Here is a 21,354-nt window from a genome sequence, read left to right as displayed (position 1 = left end):
CCTTTCAGGTCTTTTATCTTTAAAACCTCTTCCTCGCAAAAGGTTATTGCTTTAACTTTACCAGAGGACTTCAGAGTATTGGGATGGAAAGAGAGCTGTGAAAGCGTCTTTGATACCACACACCTAGACATGGATGTGTGTGCGTTCAGCCCCAGAAACTGATCCACGGCTGCCCCAAAGTCAGGGGCGCTGGAACAATGTGTACAATGGGGGTGCGGAGAGCTACTGAAGCAAACTGTAAAGCCTGTATATGATGGGAACCACTTCAAGCCAGGAGGTGCAACAGCACTTATGCACAGAGTTCCAGCACTTTTATGCTCAAAGTTTTGATTTCTGCCCAGAAGTCTTTGGGATGGCGATTCCATCGCAAAGGTTAATTTAAAATTAGCTTAACCATGTCCAGCCATTCTACCTACTTTGAAAACAGCTCCAGGTCAGCCATTTCTCTCTTTTTCCTTCTGTAACCATCGAAATAAATAAATAAATACATAAATCGATCAATCAATCAATCAATCAATCCATTACTGAATTTGAAGTGTCTATTACATTTTCCTCCTAATTTATTAGATGTGGAAGATCCAATTATCATGTCGGTCGGGCTTCTATTTTTCTAATTTCTATTTTGTTGATATATTTTCCATGTTTCATTTATTATTTACTTCATTAAATGCTCAGCGTTGTGTTTATCTTTCTAGCTAATCATTCAAAATATGTTTCTTGCTGAAAGAAAAACATGAGCGGAAACATATCGTGGGGTTTTTTTCTTGGTAAATAGAGCTATTTTTCTGTTTACTACGAACTCACTACCCAGGTGGTTATACAGATATATACTATTATTTATTTATGTGTATATAAATCTCAAACAGCGCTGTATGAAAAATCCTTAATTAAGGTTTTGAATAAATATCCAGACAACTGCCTGTGCCAGAGTTGGCCTTGAGCGGATTTTCTCTGGCGGGATAAAATTATACACTAGCAAAAGAACATGGAAAAAATCCAAATGCCAAAATATAAGGTGGTCCCAATGGTAGCAAATATTTAAAACTTAGGGCAAAATGGCGCAGTCAGTTTAACGCCGATTTCACAGCCCGATGGTTATCAAAATCACTTAAACAACTGACATCGTTCCGAGGGAAAACGGGTCTCATACACAAAGCCCTTATTTTTGAACGGGAAACCACCACCACCACCAGCAGCAGCAACAAAGACAACAGCGCGGCGTTTGAGGGCGTCCTGCAAACAGTCCCTGATCTTTAAGTCCCACCTTTTAAGGCCCTTCCAAATACTCTGGTGCTTTAGTGGCCAGAAGTCGCTAAAAACTCTGGGTGCGGAGGGGATTAGATAAGCGTTGGCGTTGTCACCGCGCTGCATTTATAGCTAGCTTTCCCCCCCTGCCCGTCTCCATTCTTCAAAGGGTTAATTCTCCTCCAAGGTTCCAGGACCCACCAGGCCAAATTCTTAGCCCTCAAGCCTGAGTCTCTCTCCCCTCCTCATTGGGTTTCAGCTTTTGGGTTTCTCTCCTTCCCTTCCTCCTATTGGCCAGGGACTTTTTTTTTTTTTTTTTGACAGGCGCAAGCAGCCTGTCTAACTCTTTGGGAAAAAAATTCCCAGAAGTTTGTATCAATCAGAGGGAGGCAGAAGGGGAAGGAGAGAGAGAGGGGGGGAAAAAAGATGCAATCCAGCCTGCAACCCCTCTGAGCAAGTGCTGAGGACCTGGGCTGCCCACTCTCGCCCGGCCCTGCCTCATGTAGAGCCGACAGAGGACTCAGGGCTCTTCTGGAGGCGCAGTTGGGGAGGGGCTGGTGGGGAGAGAGGCGACGGCCTTTGCCTCTACTCCCCAAGCTCTGCCGTCCGAGCCCCCGGTTGCTCCTCTGGCGCGGCTCCGGGCTGGGGGCTAAGATGAGTGAGCGGAGAAGATCTGCAGTAGCCCTCAGCTCCCGGGCTCACGCTTTCTCGGTAGAAGCCTTGATTGGGACAAATAAAAAGCGGAAACTGCGAGACTGGGAGGACAAGGGGTTGGATTTGTCCATGGAGAGCCTCAGCCCCAATGGCCAGCTAGGGGAGAACGAAGACCCGACCCAGTGCCTGGACCTCAACCCCGGTTAGTGACCCGCCTTTTCTATCCCCACCGCGCTTCCCAAAGAGCCCCTCGCAGCCGCGGGCCCCTTCGCGGGCCTTGCCCAGCCCCCGGTCTCCTGCTTGGCGGAGAGGGGACTGTCTCCCGCTCCCTTTCTCTGGCTCTGACAGCCCCCAGGCGGGGCACGGCGCCGCTGCTTCCCCCCCCACCTCCCCAGGTCTCTCTAGCGCGCTGGGCATTGCTAGCTGCCGGCTGGCTTCGGACACCCGCCTTTCCTTGCGCCGCCGCTTTGCAGGGCGCCGAGCAACTAGTGCCATTTCTGAGCACTGGAGAGAGTGTGTGTGTGTGTGTGTGAGTGTGAGTGAGTGTGTGTGCGGGGGGGGGGTCAATACTGGGCGGCGAGGTGGTTCCCCCCGGTTCCGGACTCCCAAGCACGCTCTGTGAGCCGCCTCGCCCGGCTTTTGCAGGCACTTGGCTCCCATGAAAACAAAAGCGCCCAGTCCGGGGCGAACAGCTGTTGGCAGGAGGCGAAAGCTCCAGCCGGCCTGACGGAGCGGGGATTGCGAGAAACGCCCGTGCTGGGGCTGGCCAGTGAAAGCAGCACAGAAACGCAGGGAGCAGCAGGCGTGGGTAAAATGCCCTGTGCAGCGAAGCCCGCCCTGAGCGGCCCCAGGGGGCTGGGGCCTGATCCTGACCCCGGGGAGGCCGACGGGCAAAGTGCCATTGAAGGTGAAGGCGGCAGGATCGGGCCCCGGAGGGAGCTGGCGCTCGTGCCGAGCTAGCTCTCTGTGCTGGGGAGAGAGGTCCCAGCGCCGCAGTGACAGGCCCGCAGCAGCCAGCTGACGGCTCAGGCCGACAGCCCCGGGCCATACGGGCCTGTCCGGCTTTGAGCGGGGCTCGCCCTTACGTTCGGTGGGGAGCTCTGCTCCCGGCCAGGCGGCCCCCTGTAATTGTAGTGATCTCCCCGCTTGCGCCCTGGGCCTGGCCCTCCTCGATTCCAGCCTTTCCGGTAGAAAGGGAAAGGGAAAGAAATGAAACGCATTAAAAGACGGCTGAATTACAGTCCTAGATTCAATACTGCCTACGTGCATTCAATGACAGATACTGGGTAATATGTGGAAAACAACCCCCGGGGGTAACAACACAAAAGGTAAAAGACAGGCCGGTTGGCCGCAGCTCGGATTCCTGCTGAGGATTGTCTGGGAGAACAGGCTGGATTCTCTCACTCAGTTTTTACTTGTTTTAAAAAAGAATTAAAATATTGACTTAATTAAGAGATTTGCCTGAGTGAAAAATTCAACTATTGTCCCTTGGTGATTTGACTCATGCCTAATTTCCATTTTAAAAAGCAAATGTATTCCACAGAAGTCCCTGTCTGTAAATATTCTCAGGGAGTACAGAAGTACGGATCAATGCCACGGCTAGAGCTACGGGGGGAAAGAAAACAGACACTGGATGAAAACTATTCCTTTTCACCCGATGACACAACCGTCTTGCTAGGCTAGTTGCCTTCGGCTCGTTGCGGCTACACAATATCTTAAAATGCGATTACAGCAATTATTATTACTATTATTATTATGCTTAGTGGCGAAAGGGAATTCTAAATAATGTCCAAATCACTTTTTGTGTCTGGGGAAGGAAGAGTTTTCGGTTCCTCGCTGAAAAAATCAATGCCTCCTATACTCACTTGAACCCACGATACTTTGGGACGCAAATACGTAATTTTTTGTACAATTTTAAATGACTAAATAAAGATCGCTTTTCTCAAATCCAGCATAAAAATCGGACAGAAAGGTACTGGTCAAAAGTTTACAATTGTAAAAAAGGATTTTCAAAAAAAGGAAGGTGGGAAAATATTGAAAATTCTCGAGACCCTTTCCCCCTCCCTCCAGCTCTCAAGGAATTTTATGGTTAATAATAGTTATCTGAATTGCGACAACTTCAGTTTCTTCTCCCTATGTAACCCAAAGAGACCTGCCTAAAATTTTATGGTTAGGGAATTCCCTGTGAAGAAAATGCTCCCTAGCAATGAGAAAGAGTGGAGACAAGAATAAAAAGAAAGAGAGAGAAGTAAACCTAGTTTACTAATTATTCCTCAAGAAAATCAATCAATCAACCAATAAAATCCCTTCTTCAGTAATCTGGCAGATCTGCGTGTTATCCCGTTTTTTGTTATTTTAATTTCCAATTAATACCCTTTATTGGAGGTTACACACAAAGCATAAGACTGTTTAACTTGTCCATTTCTGCATGAATCTGGAATAAAGAGAGACACCCCAAAGCGCCAGACTTGGAAAGCGGGTAAACACGGCTGCTAACGTCTGAAATATTGGAAAGCAAAGTGTTTTCATAAAGCAAATCAAGGCCAGATTTTAAAATAATTTTTAGGGTGCTAGAATAAATATAAAAAAAATCTGCGAGTGCAATTTGCACAATCACTTCATTAAATCAACTCAGTCCAAATCTACTGTAGTTTTCCTTTGCTACTGGGTGAAAACAGATTAGCTGATATAGATACAAACATCTATATACATATACATGTAGACTATATACCATGCTTATTTACAACAACAAAATTACCAATTAAATGCAAACTTTGAAGCTAAAGTATTTAAATCTTAATAAATCTCAAAAGATGCATTAGAAGATAAACAAAAAAGATAATAGCCCAAATTCAAAGTGTTTGCACCAAATATTACAGCAAATAATCAACAATGTTGTAGGTCGACAGTGGATTTATTCTTATTACTTCCCATCAATTCCATATTTTCAAGCCAATTTTTGTTAAAAGTTTTCCGTTACCTACTAGGGTTTAATTTTAATTGTATTAAATTGAAATTAAAGAAACAAAATTGGATACCGAGAGGTTTTAGAATCATGACAATTAGGCCGAGCATAAAATATTCTAAATAATAACAATGCATAATAAGTAACCAATACTTAATAACCAATCATTAATAGTAATTCATGCTACTATATTGCGACGTCTGTCTGTATAGACTACTATGTAATGGAAGCCGGGCGTAGCTGGGACTCGTTTGCTACTTCAATTCCATAGTTTTCTCTTCGTTATCAAGGCGACTGGGGTTTGGGTTCGGTAGGGGGTAGCTGAGGTGTTAACGCCTCTCCCCGGGGACCTGCCCGAGCGAGCGGGATGACTGGATGCTGTCGGAATTGCGTGTGAATTGCGTGTTCTGGGACACGCTGATGCCGGTGTTGCTGCCGGACGCCGCGTCTCCTTTTCAGCCTTGTTTGGCAGCGCCCTGTTGGCGACTCTCGCGCTGCATCGGGCCAGAGCCATTCCGCACAAAACCGCGTGCACCTGGGGGGGGGGACCTCGGCACGTCCACACGTCTCCCTTTGGGTTAAACAAACCGCCGAGTATTGGGACTTCCCGGCCATGCCCAAGGCCTTGCGTGAGGGTGTATTCAACAGGAACGAGACCCGAGAGCCTGAGCCGGACAGAGCCCCCCCTTCTCCCGAAGTGAAGGGCCCTGCCTGCTGGCCGGATGTGCTCTGTGGCGGGGGAGAATGACTTGGAGAAAGCGTCGGGGTTTCTAAAGGTGCGCGTTACTCATGCCTCAGCCATGCCTCCCGCCGGCAGAGTGACCGTGCGGCTTTAGGAGGCTCGCTTGAGGCAGGTCTGAAGCTGGATTTGAATCACAGCGCTAGGCGAAAGGCACCCGGGGTGACGCCCCCCTCGCGGGTGAGCTGGGGTCTTGTGCAATGTGCACACGGCGTGGCCGGGGCTGTTTGGAGACTTTCTAAGCGCGTGTGTGGGCCGCGCCGAGAGAGCCGGCGGCCGGGGCCGGTTGTCCCTGCGTGAGGAGCCGGGGCCGGGGCCCTGCAGGAATGGGTGCGCACGGGGTGAGGCGCCAGGGGCTGGCTTATTCTGTAATGGCGTGGTCAGCGCAGAGTCCTCGAAAGGAAAAACGCCCCACAAGTGTCAATACAGCCTTAAAAATGCGCCCTGGCTCCAGGCAGTGACCCCCCCGCCCCCCGTGCGGGGGGGAGCGAAGCCCAGATCCGCTCCTCTGCCCAGGGCCCGGAGCCCAGGCCTTAGGCCCAGAACGGGGGGTGGTTCCGGATCCCCACCGCTCCGCTGGGTGGCTGGGCCGAGCAGGCCGGCTGGGGGGAGCCCGGAGCAGCAGGGGCTGGCGCAGGGAGCAGGCTGGGCCTGGGGCAGCAGTGTAGTCCTGGGCCAGTGGTTAAGGCGATGGACTAGAAATCCATTGGGGTCTCCCTGCGCAGGTTCGGGTTTCTTTTGAGGGGCGGGATAGCTCAGTGGTTTGAGCATTGCCCTGCTAAACCCAGGGTTGCGAGTTCAATCCTTGAGGGGGCCATTTGGGATCTGGGGCAAAAATGGGGGATTGGTCCTGCTTTGAGCAGTGGGTTGGACTAGATGGCCTCCTGAGGTCCCTTCCAGCCCTGATATTCTATGAATACGGGGGGGCTGGGCTGGCCCTGGCCCCGGGGCGTGTGCAGGGCCCGCTGCGGGCGGCTGGGCGAGGATGAGGGGCGAATATGAAGGAAAGCCCGCGGCAGCCCTGGGCCAGCGTGGAGCGCAGGGGAGTGGCGCGGGGAGCTGCCGTGGGGCTGGGAGCTAATGGAGGACGCAGCCTGCCCAGGCCTGGCAGGAGGCAGGCGCTGAAATCTCCTTTGACCAGGGCTGCGGCACATGCACCGCCTTGAGTGAAAGGGCCCTTCTGTCTGCGCCGGCCAGGTTGACACGTAGGTGCCAGGCGTTGAGTGAGACCCTGCCGGGAGCCGAGCAGCTGCAGGCGGCCAGAGGGAAGCTCAGCACCCGGATCCGCGAGCCTCCCACCCCCTGCGAGCCTCCTTCTCTCTTGCTCCCACTGCGGCCTCCCTAGCCGAGGGTTTGCAGTGGCTCCGGAGCTGAGCTTGCGGCCCAGGGGAGCAATGACTCCGGTCCCTAGTGCTGCAGATTAACTGCTGTAGGGGCCTGGCCTTGACCTGCCCGGAACGGCCTCGCCTAGGCTACTCCCATCCCAGGGGCTTATTGCCCGAGCAGTAATGACGCTCTGCTCCACGCTGCTGCCTGTCACCTGCGGATCTCAACGCGCGCTACAAACACGAATGAGTCGGAGCGTCCCATGCCTCTGGGAAGTGGGTGAATATTAGCCGCAGTTCAGAGATGGGGAAAACTAGCTGGTGGGTTAACTCAGACACTGAAATGCCCAGCCCCGTAACGGTTTTAGACCGTCAATCAATTAACACATATCCCTGGTGTCTCTGGGTTTCCAGGTATTTTCCAGGTATGATCAGCGCTAAAGTCTGCAGTGTCCTAATCACTGTATCTTTCAATCCTTTATGTATAATTTATTCATCATCGTTTACAGCTGTATCTTTCATCAGTGACGGAGTGAAATTAGCAGGCTGGGGGGAGAGTTTAGTGAGCTCATCAGCTCATCAGAAATTTGTGACTGAAGTTTCTCATGGTGACTGATAACCTCTGAAATCTGGATTCTCCTTTGAAGCACAGTTCTTCTCTCAGTTGCCAACGTTGTACTTTTAGAGAGATAGGCAGGCCCATTATCTGTATTAGAGAGCGAGGGAGCGGGATCAAAGTGGTGTGGTAAGCGTTTTTATTCTTTGAGTTTAAGATAGCCATACTACAAGCAGAGAAGCCACCAGTGAAATATGCACATTTCCCTAAACAAATGCTTGTAACACCTTGATGCTACACAGTCCTCCAGGATATTGTTTATGCCACATATTTTAAAGACGAAAATGTTTGAGAGTTTTACATTTTGTCAAATTCCATCAGCATTTCATATCCTTCCTGTCACGGCATACAGCCTAGTTACTGTGGGGCTTTAGAGGGAGAGAAAATAATACATTTTAGAAAGATCTAAAAAAGCTCCACCACACTGTCCTAATTTTATGGTGTGATGACTTGTGTCCTACCAAGATTAGAGACGAAAGCGTTACACCCTTGACTAGCGGGGAATTCCCAGGGCCTTTCCATTGGTAGAAAGCTCTTATGCCTAGACCTAAGTGTTCATGAGCTATTCATCTTAAACCTGCCCCTGGACTGAATACTGACCATCTTGCACTTTAGCATCATGTAATTTTGTGGGAGAAATTCCAGACTTTGAGGAAAGGAGAAAGCAAGGATGTCTAAAATAACTACAACAAACAGCGGCTGTCTAAATCTGCTCAGAGGTTTAGAACTGGGAAGTAATCCTGGCCAAGAGGGATTAGTGGGCAGAAAGCAGGTAAGAGAGTCAAAGGGCTGGTAATTCCTGCAACAATAAATACAGTTTGCCACATGCTTTCACAATTGATCCTAGAGATATAATCACCACTTTATTTGTTATTTTAATGTATATACATTATTACGTACGTTCCTATTCATGTATGTGAATCTATGTATAATGTATATAGTTTAGAAATAAGAACATAAGAACAGCCATACTGGGTCAGACCAATGGTCCATCTAGCCCAGTATCTTGTCTTCCTACAGTGGCCAATGCCAGATACATCGGAGAGAATGAACAGACCAGGGCAATTATCAAGTGATCCATCCTTTGTCGTCCAGTCCCACCATCCGGCAGTCAGATGCTTAGGGACACTCAAAGCACGGGGTTGCATCCCTGACCATCTTGGCTAATAGCCATTGATGGACATATCCCCCATGGGCCTAAGCTGCAAAATATGGTTCCAGCTTTGGTTGTTTAGAGTTGAGTTTTGGTTAAGACCTATCTGATAGAGTGTGGTGAGGCAACCAGGGCAGAGGAAGAGGAGTTGGGAAACTTCAGTTCCATTCTTAGTTCTGCCACTCACTTGGTGTGGAACCTTATACAGGTTAAGTCACCGTTCTGTGCTTCAGCTTGCCCATCTGTAAAATGGGGTGTATGAAAACTACTCCCCCTTTGTGATCTGCAGATCCCAAATGCTGTATTAGAATTAAGTGTTAGCTAGAAAGCTCTAAATGTGTATTTGAGCAGAAGTGGCTGAGACTGTGATAGTCTGTGCTGTGTTTGATAATTTGAGGAAATAATAAAAATGTAACCTCCAGGACATGTATGCTCCCCCTGCGCTTTGCCCATAGAGTGGAGGCTCTTGCTGTCAGAAGGTAGAGAAAAGGAGATGGAGCTGTCTAGATGGGAACCAGGAGTACAGTGTGGGAGCGCAGGCGAGGTTTGTGTTGCTCAAGTTCATCCAACCTTAACCTTTCATTCTTGAGGAAAGAGCGAGTGAATGAGAAGGGTTTATCTCTATAGTAATCTATATCTTATTGAATTGGTGGGCTTCGCTGTCATGCCTGTTAAACTCTTCCTGCAGGGAAGTGAATTACTCACACTGAACTAAGACTGCAGGTAATGGAATAATATGAAAAAATCCAGGAATTGTTTCCAAGACAGCAGAGTCTTAGAAAGGAGACAACATATCAAACAATGTTTTGCTTTCTTTGTGACTTATTTTGAATATCCAAAACTGTCCAAAATTATTCCATCTGCATGAAGTGGGAAAAGGCAGGAATTCAAAGGACATTCTTGTGTGTGACGAGATCTCAGGGAAAATCCAAAGAGCTTCAATTACAGGCACAAGTCAAGTAACTTCCTACTAACCATCCATCACATCTCTTTCCTCCCACTTCAGGTTGAGCTCTTATATCAAATATCAGCTTAGCTAGTCTCCCTCAGGCAGAGGTGTCCTGGTCTATCTATATCTGTCTTTACAGAAAACTGATGCCTTTTTCAGATGGAAAAGCAAGAGCGAGATTGTGAGACCCTGGCTCAGTGCAGGGGATGGATTAGATGATCTCTTGAGGTTCCTTCGAGCCTTACGTTTCTATTATTCTACAATTGTAAGTCTGGTACCTCCAGAGAAGAACGTTTCTATTGCTGTAGGGCCTGATCCTGCAAACCCCTCTTCACATGAGTAAGAATTACTCACACAAGTCAAGTATTCCTATTGAAGTCAATGGATTTCTTGTATGAAACAAGGTTTGCAGTCTTGGGCCCTCAAGGACCAACATGGTTTTAAAATCTCTCTCTCTGTCTCTCTCTGAGCCCTGGGCTATATTATAAAATGTGCTGGTGTAACAAAACCCATTAAAATCAATGCAATTACACAGGGGCAAACCCCTAATGTACATTTACTGAAACTGGTTCAAAAAGCACTTCAACCAATTTATGCTTTAAGCTAAATCAGTTTAAGTGCAATGTAAACCAGTTTAAGTACATCTATAGCAGGGATTTATGCTGGTGTAACTAAATCAATTTTTTAGTTACATTGGTGGGATTTTCTACTATAAGAACATAAGAATGGCCATACTGGGTCAGACCAAAGGTCCATCTAGCCCAGCATCCTGCCTTCCGACAGTGGCCAATGCCAGGTGCCCCAGAGGGAATGAACAGACCAGGTAATCATCAAGTGATCCATCTCCTGTCCCTCATTCCCAGCTTCTGGCAAACAGAGACTCGGGACACCATCCCTGCCCATCCTGGCTAATAGCCATTGCTGGACCCATCCTCCATGAACTTATGTAGTTCTTTCTTGAACCCTGTTATAGTCTTGGCCTTCACAACATCCTCCGGCAAGGAGTTCCGCAGGTTGACTGCATTGTGTGAAAAAATACTTCCTTTAAGTATTAGTATACTATAAAAAAGGCTTCTGAGATTATCATAGTTTCCCAGAAGGCCTGGGTTTCTCAGTACCTAGCGATGGAATTTTATTAGTTTGTGACCAAATATTAGTGCTCAAACATCTTGTGCAAACACTTTTAATGATATTGTATGGTTTGCAGCAGGGGAGAGGGAAGCATTTAATATTCAATAGTAGAAGCAGAGGTGAAATGATGAGAATTTGCTAGTCAGGGTGCATGGTGTTCCCAGCTTTCATTTAATCTTTTAGGTTGAACCACAGTAGCCTTTTAAATGAACAAATGAACGAAAAAACACTTCCATCTTTGCTAAAAATGGTACATCTCTGCTGGCAGCAGCAACAATGGGAAGCATAGTATAAACAGGACTCCAGGTAACCCTTGTCTTTTAAAGCGCCTTGTCATCTAACCCTGCTTAGAGCTCCTCTACACAACACAATGTTAAAAATATTGGCATTCTCCGGTACCATATCTACACGAGAGCTTTCTCAACTGCTATCACTAATAGTGATGCACTGCACGTTGTTAGCAATGCTGGGATATTTTTCAGAAAAAAATGTCAGTCTAGACAAGGCCTTTGAGCCTCAGTTTCACCCTCTGTAAAATATAGATAATAATATCAACCTAACTGATTGGTAAAGCACTTTGAGATCCTTGGGTAGAAAATACTTCTTCTTCTTCTGGTAATATTTGTAAGGCCCAACAGTGACAGTGTCTAGAAAAATGCAAAGTATTATTATTGTAAAATTAAACTGAAATGTTACTGGAAGCCAGTAAAGATATTTTACAACTGTAACATGATCAGAAAACCTAGGTCCAGTTAAAGCTCTATCAGCAGTATTCATACCAAAACCAATATTTTAACTGAGTAGACTGGCAGACTAGAAAATGATGAGTTACAAAATCATTCAGAGAAGTGACAAAAGGATTAGATAAATGAATATCTCCATGAGCCATTTTCTAAGTAGCCCTATTGATCTGACAATATTGTGAAGATGGTGTGAAGAAGATCCAGTGACAGATGCAAAATAGTTGTCCAAAGATTGCTCCAGAGACAATGTAAGATATAAAATGTTTGTTAAAATGTTAAAATCTATATTTGTAAATGTAAATTATGACTGTAATGTAGGCCAGAGTGAGGCCAGCAAATACTTCAGCCCAGCCACTAACAGTTTGTCTTCCTAAGATTTACTTCCATGTTCACATCTAATCTGTCTCTGTTTCCCCACCACACTGACAAGGGCTCTGCCTTCCATGATGGGCACATAGGAAACACCTAGAGCATTGTCAAATGTACATCACCAGTGATATCCACAGCAGGCAGGAAGCTGGTGGGCATAGCTTGGAAAGCAGTTACTGCCAACCAGCCTTAAAATAACGGATTTACAGTTTCTGAAGAGTAGCTTACAAACTGGTTAGGAACTGATACAAGTTATATTAATAATCAGCACATTTCTGTGGATGTGGTCCCAATATTGAGGCCTTGGTGCTCAGTGAATTAGTGCACCAGCACCTCACCTTACCTTTGGAGAGCTGCATTCAACTCTAGACCAGGTCACAAGGGAACATAAATTTGGTGGTCTCTCATCAAAAACTCTAATAAACATCTGCACACATTGCAAAACCTCCATATAATTTATACAGCTGAGCTGCTGAAGATGTCCCAGGATTGAAATAGGGATGCAGATCAGGACTGAGGGTGCTTCAGCAGAGCTATTTGTGGAAGTTTGCATAGCAAATTGCATACACTATATTGCCTCAAGGCCGTATTGTTAGAACCTAGCACTGTTATGATTTTCAATTAATCAATACATTATTTTAAGAAAATAAAACTAGTGTTAGAGAGTGGCTGGATAATTATCTCACAAGTGCAGCGGCACAAGTTCCATCGGCAGGGAAGAATCACAGTTCCAAACTCAGGGTTACATTTTATAAACCTCTTTGTGGTCTCACAAGCCCCATAATTAATAATCTTTATAATCAGTATTATCAGACTTCAGAGGAGCAGCCGTGTTAGTCTGTATTCGCAAAAAGAAAAGGAGTACTTGTGGCACCTTAGAGACTAACCAATTTATTTGAGCATGAGCTTTCGTGAGCTACAGCTCACTTCATCGGATGCATACCGTGGAAACTGCAGCAGACTTTATATACACACAGATTGTTTCATATTCTCTGTGTATATATAAAGTCTGCTGCAGTTTCCACGGTATGCATCCGATGAAGTGAGCTGTAGCTCACGAAAGCTCATGCTCAAATAAATTGGTTAGTCTCTAAGGTGCCACAAGTACTCCTTTTCTATTATCAGACTGTCTGTTGAACTGATCTGGACTGCCACACACCAACCCAAAGCTCACAATCGGGAGATGTCAGAGTGGCTCTGGTTTCTTCGATCAGTTTCACAGCACCATCAATTCCTGAGGACTTCACATTGCGAAGTGTATTTACCTTGTGCAACTCTCCTGGGCTCTAGCTAGCGATGTCCAGTGTGGGGCTCAGGAAGGAAAGTTCTGTACATTGCCTCATCCCATTTGCTTCTTCCTTGGAAAATTAGATTGAAGGTGATTTTCTCACAGTTACTAGGAATCAGCTTGGCGCTTTGATGAGCCTCAATCCCATTCAGAAATACTTTTATAAGATCAAAGATGTTATTAGTTTAAATATCCAGCTGTTTTGGCTTGTTTATGACCTTTACAAATCACATTTTGTGTAACTTGGCTCCCAGATCTTCCCAGTGCTGTCCGGCTATCCCTACATCTTAGTCGGTGCGTCTGAAATCATTCGGATGTGCATTACATTTCGCCTGGTTTTATTCTGCCATTAGCTCTCCTGTGCATCTGGGTGAGAAAAGTACAGGAAATAAAATGAATAGGATCTGCTCATGTTCTCACAGTAGCTAACAGCAACACTCCCACTGGTTTCCATGGGAGCAAGGTCTAGCCCATACATTATACTAAATGCTGCCTAAGCTTAAATAAACCTCCGTGAGATAATTGAGATGGGTGATCATAAATCTTTAGGCAACATTTCCTCTTGCAAATGTAGCAATTGCTTCTGAAATTGCTCTTTTTATGTATTTACCAGACACACACAAGGCTGTGATACTTTGGTCTAATTCTGACTGTTGGGTTTCCTGTGTGGGTGGCTTAGTGATGCTGGTGACCTGTGATATACCGGTGGTCAGGCTGGATGATCTGGTGGTCCCTTTTGGCCTTAAACTCTGACTATGACATACAACATTTAAAAATGAAATGAAGTAACAAAGTGCCTATTCTTTATCATGTTGTGGAAGATGATAAACCTAAAGTTATGCTGAAGTCTTGTTTACCTGCTAGCTACTGTATTAGGGACAGATCCTGTAAAGTGCTGAGCACCCACCAGGCACAGTGGCTTTATGGTGCTGACCTTTTAGGTCTGAACCTTTGTGGCCTAATTTTCAGAGGTGCTGATCATCCAAAACTCCCACTGAAATCATCATGACCTCTTCCTGGGGCAGTTACCCGGGGTCTCAGCTACTCCAGTCAGGCATTCACCGCCAGCCACTGCCCTCCATCCACCCCATCTGTGGAGTCACCAGGTGTTCCTGATTTTTATACTGGCATCTCTCTCTGATGTGCTGAGATGCTGGATCAATCATAGAGAAAGCTAGAGAGTTAGATCCACAAAGGGACTTAGGTGCCTCACTGCCACTTAATGCAGCTGAGATGCACTTTATGCCCCTCAGATTCTCAAAGCCCTCTCTCAGCCACTGCCTAATGCTGTAGGCCTCTAAATTCCGATGGTACCTAAGGCTACCTTGACACTACACACCACTTTGTGTGGCACGGAGGGGCTGCGTAGTTACACGCCATACTGAAAAACGCACCGTGTCCCCACTGCTATGTGTAGCTACACGTGTCAGTGAAAAGTTCTGGCAGGACAGGAGGGAGGTTTTCCCCACTGTATCCCCACTGCCAGAGCCTTTCCCTGGTGCCCGACTCTTTCCCTGCAGTGGGGAAAGGCTCTAGCAGCAGGGAAGCAGCAGGATAGCCTCTAAAAATATTAAAAATTGTATTAAAATATGTACTAAAAATAGCAGTGTAGATGGGAAAGCCTGGCTTGGGCTAGTAGAGAGCCATGTTAGGAATGTACTCGGGTTCATACCCACAGCCCTACTCACCTCACCGTCTACACTGCTACTTAAACCTGTGCTGGGGGGCTGTCCAAGTACATATTCTACACATCGCCGAAAGAAGTTGCCATCGGTGGGCATGTGCACAGCTGACTTGAGTCCTGATGCTGCTGAGTTGCTTGGCACCCTAGTTCACACCTAAGCCCTGGTGGGATTTTCAAAGTAGGTATTCCCTCACCTGCATGGCCCAACCTGGCAGGTGTGTTCAAAGTGTGCCTAACCCCCACAAAAGATGGTTAGGGGTGATTAGCTTGTGCATGTATGTATGCATACATATCCACAGAATACCCAATAGGCCAGAGCTAGGGCACTCCCCTTGGATGTGGGAGAGCTGGGTTCAAGACCCTGCACCAAAAATTATTTCTACACAGTGGAACAGCTTCAATGAGTGCTTGAGAGAGGCCATAAAGAACCCCTTCCTCCTGCTAAGAACTCCCAATAGCCTGGTAGTCAGGTACCTCTGCTGGGATATAAGAAATCCCAGTTCAAGGCCCTCCAGCCCAGAGTTTGGTGCCTAACTCCCTTTGATGAATGAGGCTTTGGCCCCACCCCTCTCCTTGTCATTTCCGACTGGTTAGCTTAGACAGCTTCTTGCTCAGTCTGCAGGCTTCTGAGGATCCCTTTCTTAAGCACCTAACTCTCCTTATGCATTTTATTCGGGGTGCCTAGGAATTCTAGGCTGAGGATTCCACTGGGTGGCAGGGTGCCCAAAATTATGTGTTGCAATGCTTACGTCTCTTTGTGGCTCTAGGTCCGGCTGACTGCTTTTTGCAAATGGAAGGAATCAAGTCCGCCTGCAGTGTAAAGTTACCAGGCGGTAATGCTCCTCATGCTTTCTATCTGGTTGTCAGTTTAGGTTTTTTATAACGTGCCCATCGTTGTGGCATTTTAGCATGTGACCTCTTTATGGTATAACTTCTTCACAGCCCGTAACGCAAGACCACTCGGAGGCTGTGCTTTTAACGTAAGAAGTTGGATCTACCCTTCAAAGCAGTGTGCTTAAGGTGTATGGGAAGGCCTGGAAACATATAGTACAGCACATAGTCCTAGCTGCCTAAACGTTTTTATTTCACTCTCAAATTTAAAAAATAAACAAAAGATTTATTGTTCTAGGATTTTGGGGTTTCCTGTCCAGGCTGCTTGGAGCAAATAAAAAAGTGTCCATCAAACAACTCAGGTAAAGGCTCTGTCTGTTCCCCAGCACTGCAGGCATATTATCCACTTTAATGCTACTGATACCCATGCAAGACTGTAGCATGGCAGGTCTGCTGTGCAAATCTTGAAACTTTCTGGCTGGGTGGCAGAAAGGTTGTGTTGCCCTCTTAGCGACTGCTCAGGTTAGCCCTGAAACAGTAGCTGTGTTTGCTCCTGGATTAAGAAAACCCTCACAAAGAGCTGGGATGGTTGTGGAGATTTGTAGTGATTTGTTTCGATATTGCAGAAAATGGTGTTGGTGAATAGACTTTGTGAGGCTATACTTAACACGATAGGGCTTTACCTATTTCCTTTATTAAGGAATATGTGCTGAAGTGCTGGCTCATCAGGGGGGGGTCCAGATTTGTTGTTTGATCAGCGGTAAGAAGCTGGGGCGGGGGGGAGAGGGGGTGTGGTTTTCCAGGAAAATTTGGGGAATTAGTCACTTTTTTATAAAAATGAAGACAGGATCAATGAAATTCATACAGGACACAATAGCAAATGATCCAATACAATCATAACCTTTAGCAAATCAAATCTACCGAAAAGAAGGCTTTGGGCACTAATGGTCCCCTTCCACCATATCAACCCGTCCCTTGAAGAGGAGTTTGGAGATAGCAGCTGGACTTGGGGTCCATTGGGCTCCTGTAGGAGCTGAGCTACTCCAGGCTGAGAAGCTGCGCTAGGGAAATAGATCAAAGAGAACCCTGAGAGCCACAGGAATGGTCAATTATTATTATTGTTTTTGTTGCTGTCGTGCCTAACAGCCTCAGTTAGGGTCAAGCTTCCTGGGAGTACAGTTTCTGCTCTAAAGAGGTTGCGATCGAGATAGGCATGATAGACAAAGGGGGGAGGCAAAGGGTGCAACATACAAGTAAAGTGATCAACGATCAGGTATATTTTAAAATTTTTGTTTTGATTATATAGATCTATAAAATCATGACCCGGGTGGAGTGATGGGGCAATCAGGAACAGAGGAGTTAATAGGAGCACAAAAGTAAGAAACAAGACAGAGATGGGGGGATTGATGGGTGAGGGAGAGAAGAGGGACTACAGAGAGAAAGAAAGAGAAGGGGAGAGTTAGGGGCCTGAGCACACCACATCCCCAGACTATGTGATGCATGAATGGGAATTTGATGTTTTTTCCTCCCCTTGGTGGGTTTTTGCACATAAGGACAAGCCTGGCTCTTGAAGGGAATAGACAGAACCTATTAACTACAGTCCAATGTCATTTATGCAGGTACAGGAAATCAGTTCAATATATTGTACAAGACAGATGGGTAAAGTATCGACTAAGAATGCTGGCTAGGGCCAGTTAGATTCATCTGAAATGTTATGAACAAGGCTGCTTCCTTATCACACTGTCACAGACCACCACGGGATAGTGGAAAAACCTGGTTCATGAATTCACACGGATGGGGCCTTTTTATTGGTTATTTATAAGTATTTGGACAACTGCTGGGTATTCCTGAAAATGTTTGTGAATTCCCAAATTGTCACTAGTTGTAGCATGAGTGATTACACGGCCCAAAATTGTCCTGGAAAGGGAATTATTCCATATTCATTATGCGCTAAAGCAGGGCCGGGCAAACTTTTTGGCCGGAGGGCCACATCTGGGTGGGGAAATTGCATGCAGGGCCATGAATGTAGGGTTGGGGTGTGGGAGGGAGTGCAGGGTGTAGGACGGGGTGCGGTGTGTAAGAAGGGGCTCAGGGCAAGGGGTTGGGGTACGGGAGGGGGTGCAGAGTGTGGGAGGGGGCTCAGGGCAGGGGTTTGGGGTGCAGTAGGGGTGTGGGGTGCAGCAGGGGGTTCAGGGCAGGGGTTTGGGGTGCAGTAGGGGTGTGGGGTGCAGCAGGGGGTTCAGGGCAGGAGGGGTGTGGGGTGCGGCAGGGGCTCAGGGCAGGGGTTGGAGTGCGGGGTGCAGGAGAGGTTCAGGGTGCGGGCTCTGGCCTGGTGCTGCTTACCTGGAGTGGTGCCGGGATGGCAGCGGCACGCACTGGGCCCAGGGCAGGCTCCCTGACTGCCTGCCCTGGCCCCGCACCACTCCCGGAAGCGGCCAGCACCATGTCCCTGTGGCCCCTGGGGGAGCAGGGGCAAAGGGCTCCGTGTGCTGCCGTCGCCTGCAGGCACCGCCCCCCACAACTCCCATTGGCTGGGAACAGGGAACCGCAGCCAATGGGAGCTTCGGGGGCGGTACCCGCAGGCGAGGGCAGTGCACAGAGCCCTCTGCCCCTGCTCCCCCAGGGGCCGCAGGGTCGTGGTGCCGGCCACTTCCGGGAGTGGCGCAGGGCCTGCGGCACCACAGGGGTGGCAATCCCGCTGGCCCGATCCAAAGCCCTGACAGGCTGGGTCCGGCCTGCGGGCAGTAGTTTGCCCACCCGTGACTTAGACTGTAAGCTCTTCAAGGCAGCGTCTGCCTTTTTGTTCTGTTTGTACAACTCCCAGCACAATGGGGTCTTAGCCCATGGTAAGGGTTCCCAGAAGCTACGGTAATACAATAAGAAATAATAACATGAAGGTGGAGTTGATCAGATGCCTTCCAAAAAGTAGGTTGTATAGCCCATCACCCATTTACATATTGGTGGGTTGAAACAGATGTTTTTAAAGGCATATTAAATCGTGACCCTCTATTAATATCGTTTTCACAGTTTTTTCAGCTGGACAATCTTAGAATTGTTACCCCTTCTTTGCATTTGCTGTGAGCAGGAGAACAGGGCCTTGAAGCAGAAAGTTGTTAAGTGTATGTGAATGGGGTCTCAGAGTGGCATCATTTCATGATCAGTAATAGAGGATTGTTGTAGATATTGATCTAATAGAAAACACAGGAACCCAAACACCTTAATACAGTGGAACCTGCTTAGAGAGGAAGGGGAAAGAGTGGAAATCACAGTTGCAGTGAAATAGAATGCAAGTCCCACATTGTTTCAGTTCAGGATTCATCACAGATTAAACCATCATAGATTTTATAGTGAAATTAGTTTATGAAAAAGAAAAGATTCCTGACATAATAGTTCTGCTTATCCTACCTAGCATACTAGAGGAAATTTTAAAAATAAAGTTTTCCCATATTAAAATGATAGAAAGAAAGGGCTTTTTGTCTTTCTGCATGCCAAGCACTGCTGAGGTAAGAAGGCTTGGTTAACAGAGACATGTCAAACCTTTCTGTTTCTGGCCCACTTTGCAATGATCAGGATAAAGTTTTAAATCAGATTAAAACACAGCAAAGAGTCACCTTTCAGAATCATCAGATCCAAATATCTTAGTAAGGAAGATGTAGAAGAGAGAAGACAGAGTTTAGTTTTTTAAGGGAGGAATTTACAAAGATCAGAGCAATAACAGCTTATTTTTTCCCTCCAATTAAATGCCAAGTTGTAGTGGCAGAGAAAAGAAAAACATACTAATTAGAAAGAAGCAAGAAACTTGGAAAAACATTTATAATGATGGCTTCCTTTGCATACTTCGTTAGATACTCATTAGTACTTAAGCACATGCTTAACTTTAAGTATGTGAATAGTCCCATTAACTTCAGTGGGAGTACTCACATACCTAAAATTAAGCACATACTAAGAACATTGCTGGATCAGGTCAGAGAGCTCAGCAACTTGCAGGAGTGAGCCACTTGCATCACCTGTTTCTAATGGATATAATTTATTTTTCTGTATTTTTTAGATTTATCACTCCTTTAATAACGGGGATTTTTGACTAGAAGCAACTCCCATTGTTCTTGTTATTTCAGCAGTGATAACTGCAGTTTTGGTCAGTGTGTGTTTTAATTGTGTGTGTCTATCTTAATGATTTTTTATAGTCTTTTTGGTACTATCTATCTAACTAATCTATCTATCTATCTATCTGATTAAATCTTTACTAGTCCTTTGAAGTTCACAACTTTTTAAAAAAGATGCTATTTAGAAATCTTGAAACAGAAGGAAATTTTCCCCTGTCTTTAATCAGAGCCACTTTGCATCTTCACCTCTCCCATTTATACTATAGATTTGTTTCTGTGACAGCCAGGGCTTCCCAGAAGACAAGCGTCGGGGTGAAATTTTCTCTCAAAAAGGGTAATTCTAAAACTCCCCAGTGTTAAACAGAAGGTTTTAAAAAAACAACAACCCCCCACCCCTCAAAACCAACAACACATTGAAAGACACATTGAAAACATTTGCCTAAGATTGTCACTCTGCTAAACTGAAGCAGAGCTGGAGAAATTCCTGAAGCATTTACATCTAGTGAGCAAGGCGTGGGCCAAGCAGAATAGAAAGAAGTTTTAATGTTGAATAACTCAGGAGCAACTGCAAAACAGACGTAAGGAGAAGAAAACTGGACTTTGAACTGCTGGTGCTTTTAGCAAAAGACAATAATAGTCTAGTAAAAGCCAAACAAAGCAATCTGGGGTTGTATCCTGCCATCAGTCCAAAAGGGACGCTGTCAACATGAATTTTTTGATACTGCCTATTTTCAAAATCACTCAGTTTCTTATATTACGGGCTGATTTTTTTAAAAAATGCCTTAAACATTTCTGATTAGAGCTTTTCTGCTTCTCTGTTCATACTTATCAAGGTCATTTCAGTTAGTCAGTTTCCCCATTTTGATAGCTAAGGCCTCAAACCTGCAAATGCTTATGCATGTGCTTAACTTTGCAACCCTGGGCAGTCCCACTGAAATCATTCGTGGCAGTAAAGGTAACCATACTCAGAACGGTTGCAGGATCAGGGCCAGCTGTACAGGGGAAATTGAAACTGCCCATGCACAAAGTGCTGCCAGTGGCACAAATTAAACACATGGAGAACACAGAGTAAAATATTGTCCTCCCATTCCCCGATCACAGGAATCTTGGATATTATTAGTAACTCCAGCAGATACGCAAATTTCAGAGAGGCATATGATTTTTCACGTCAAGTATGTCCTTTTAAACAGAACTGCTCATTGTAATTAAGAAATAATTGGCTTGATTCGTATTAGATCTGAGCGGGCGGGGACAAAATCTGATTCTTTAAAAAAAAATCTTTTTAATATAAAACTGTTGATCTGTTTGGTTGCTCTTCATTGGAATCTAGTGAGGAAGAAGCCTTGGTTTTATTTCACCTGCCTTATGATGTCTCTTGGTACATTTAGCATTTTTGATTCCGGAGCTTGGGACGGTTTCATTCAGAGGTATTGATGTTGTTAGTGCGCTCCCATTTTGGTGACACCAGATGCCACAATAGAAAATAAAATCAAGCCACAAGTCCTCTGAGTTCTTATTCATATGACTAGTCCCACTAACGTCACTGGGTAATGGCTTGG

The 21,354-nt window shown here is 46.1% G+C and overlaps 1 protein-coding gene across 1 annotated transcript in view; it reads left to right on the top strand.

The window, feature by feature from the left end:
* Positions 1-1,748: 1,748 nt before the first annotated feature.
* The window catches only part of TBX15 (T-box transcription factor 15), a 133,743-nt gene continuing 114,137 nt past the window's right edge, over positions 1,749-21,354 (top strand). Inside the window, exon 1 of the mRNA XM_048819745.2 lies at positions 1,749-2,101. Coding sequence (XP_048675702.1) covers positions 1,900-2,101 — 202 coding nt within the window. The 5' untranslated portion in view covers positions 1,749-1,899. The remainder of the gene's footprint in view (positions 2,102-21,354) is intronic.

The sequence above is a fragment of the Caretta caretta genome, chromosome 1 (assembly GCF_965140235.1).
Source record: "Caretta caretta isolate rCarCar2 chromosome 1, rCarCar1.hap1, whole genome shotgun sequence".
In the NCBI taxonomy this organism is placed as follows: domain Eukaryota; kingdom Metazoa; phylum Chordata; order Testudines; family Cheloniidae; genus Caretta; species Caretta caretta.
This window is presented reverse-complemented; position numbering and strand designations above follow the sequence as displayed.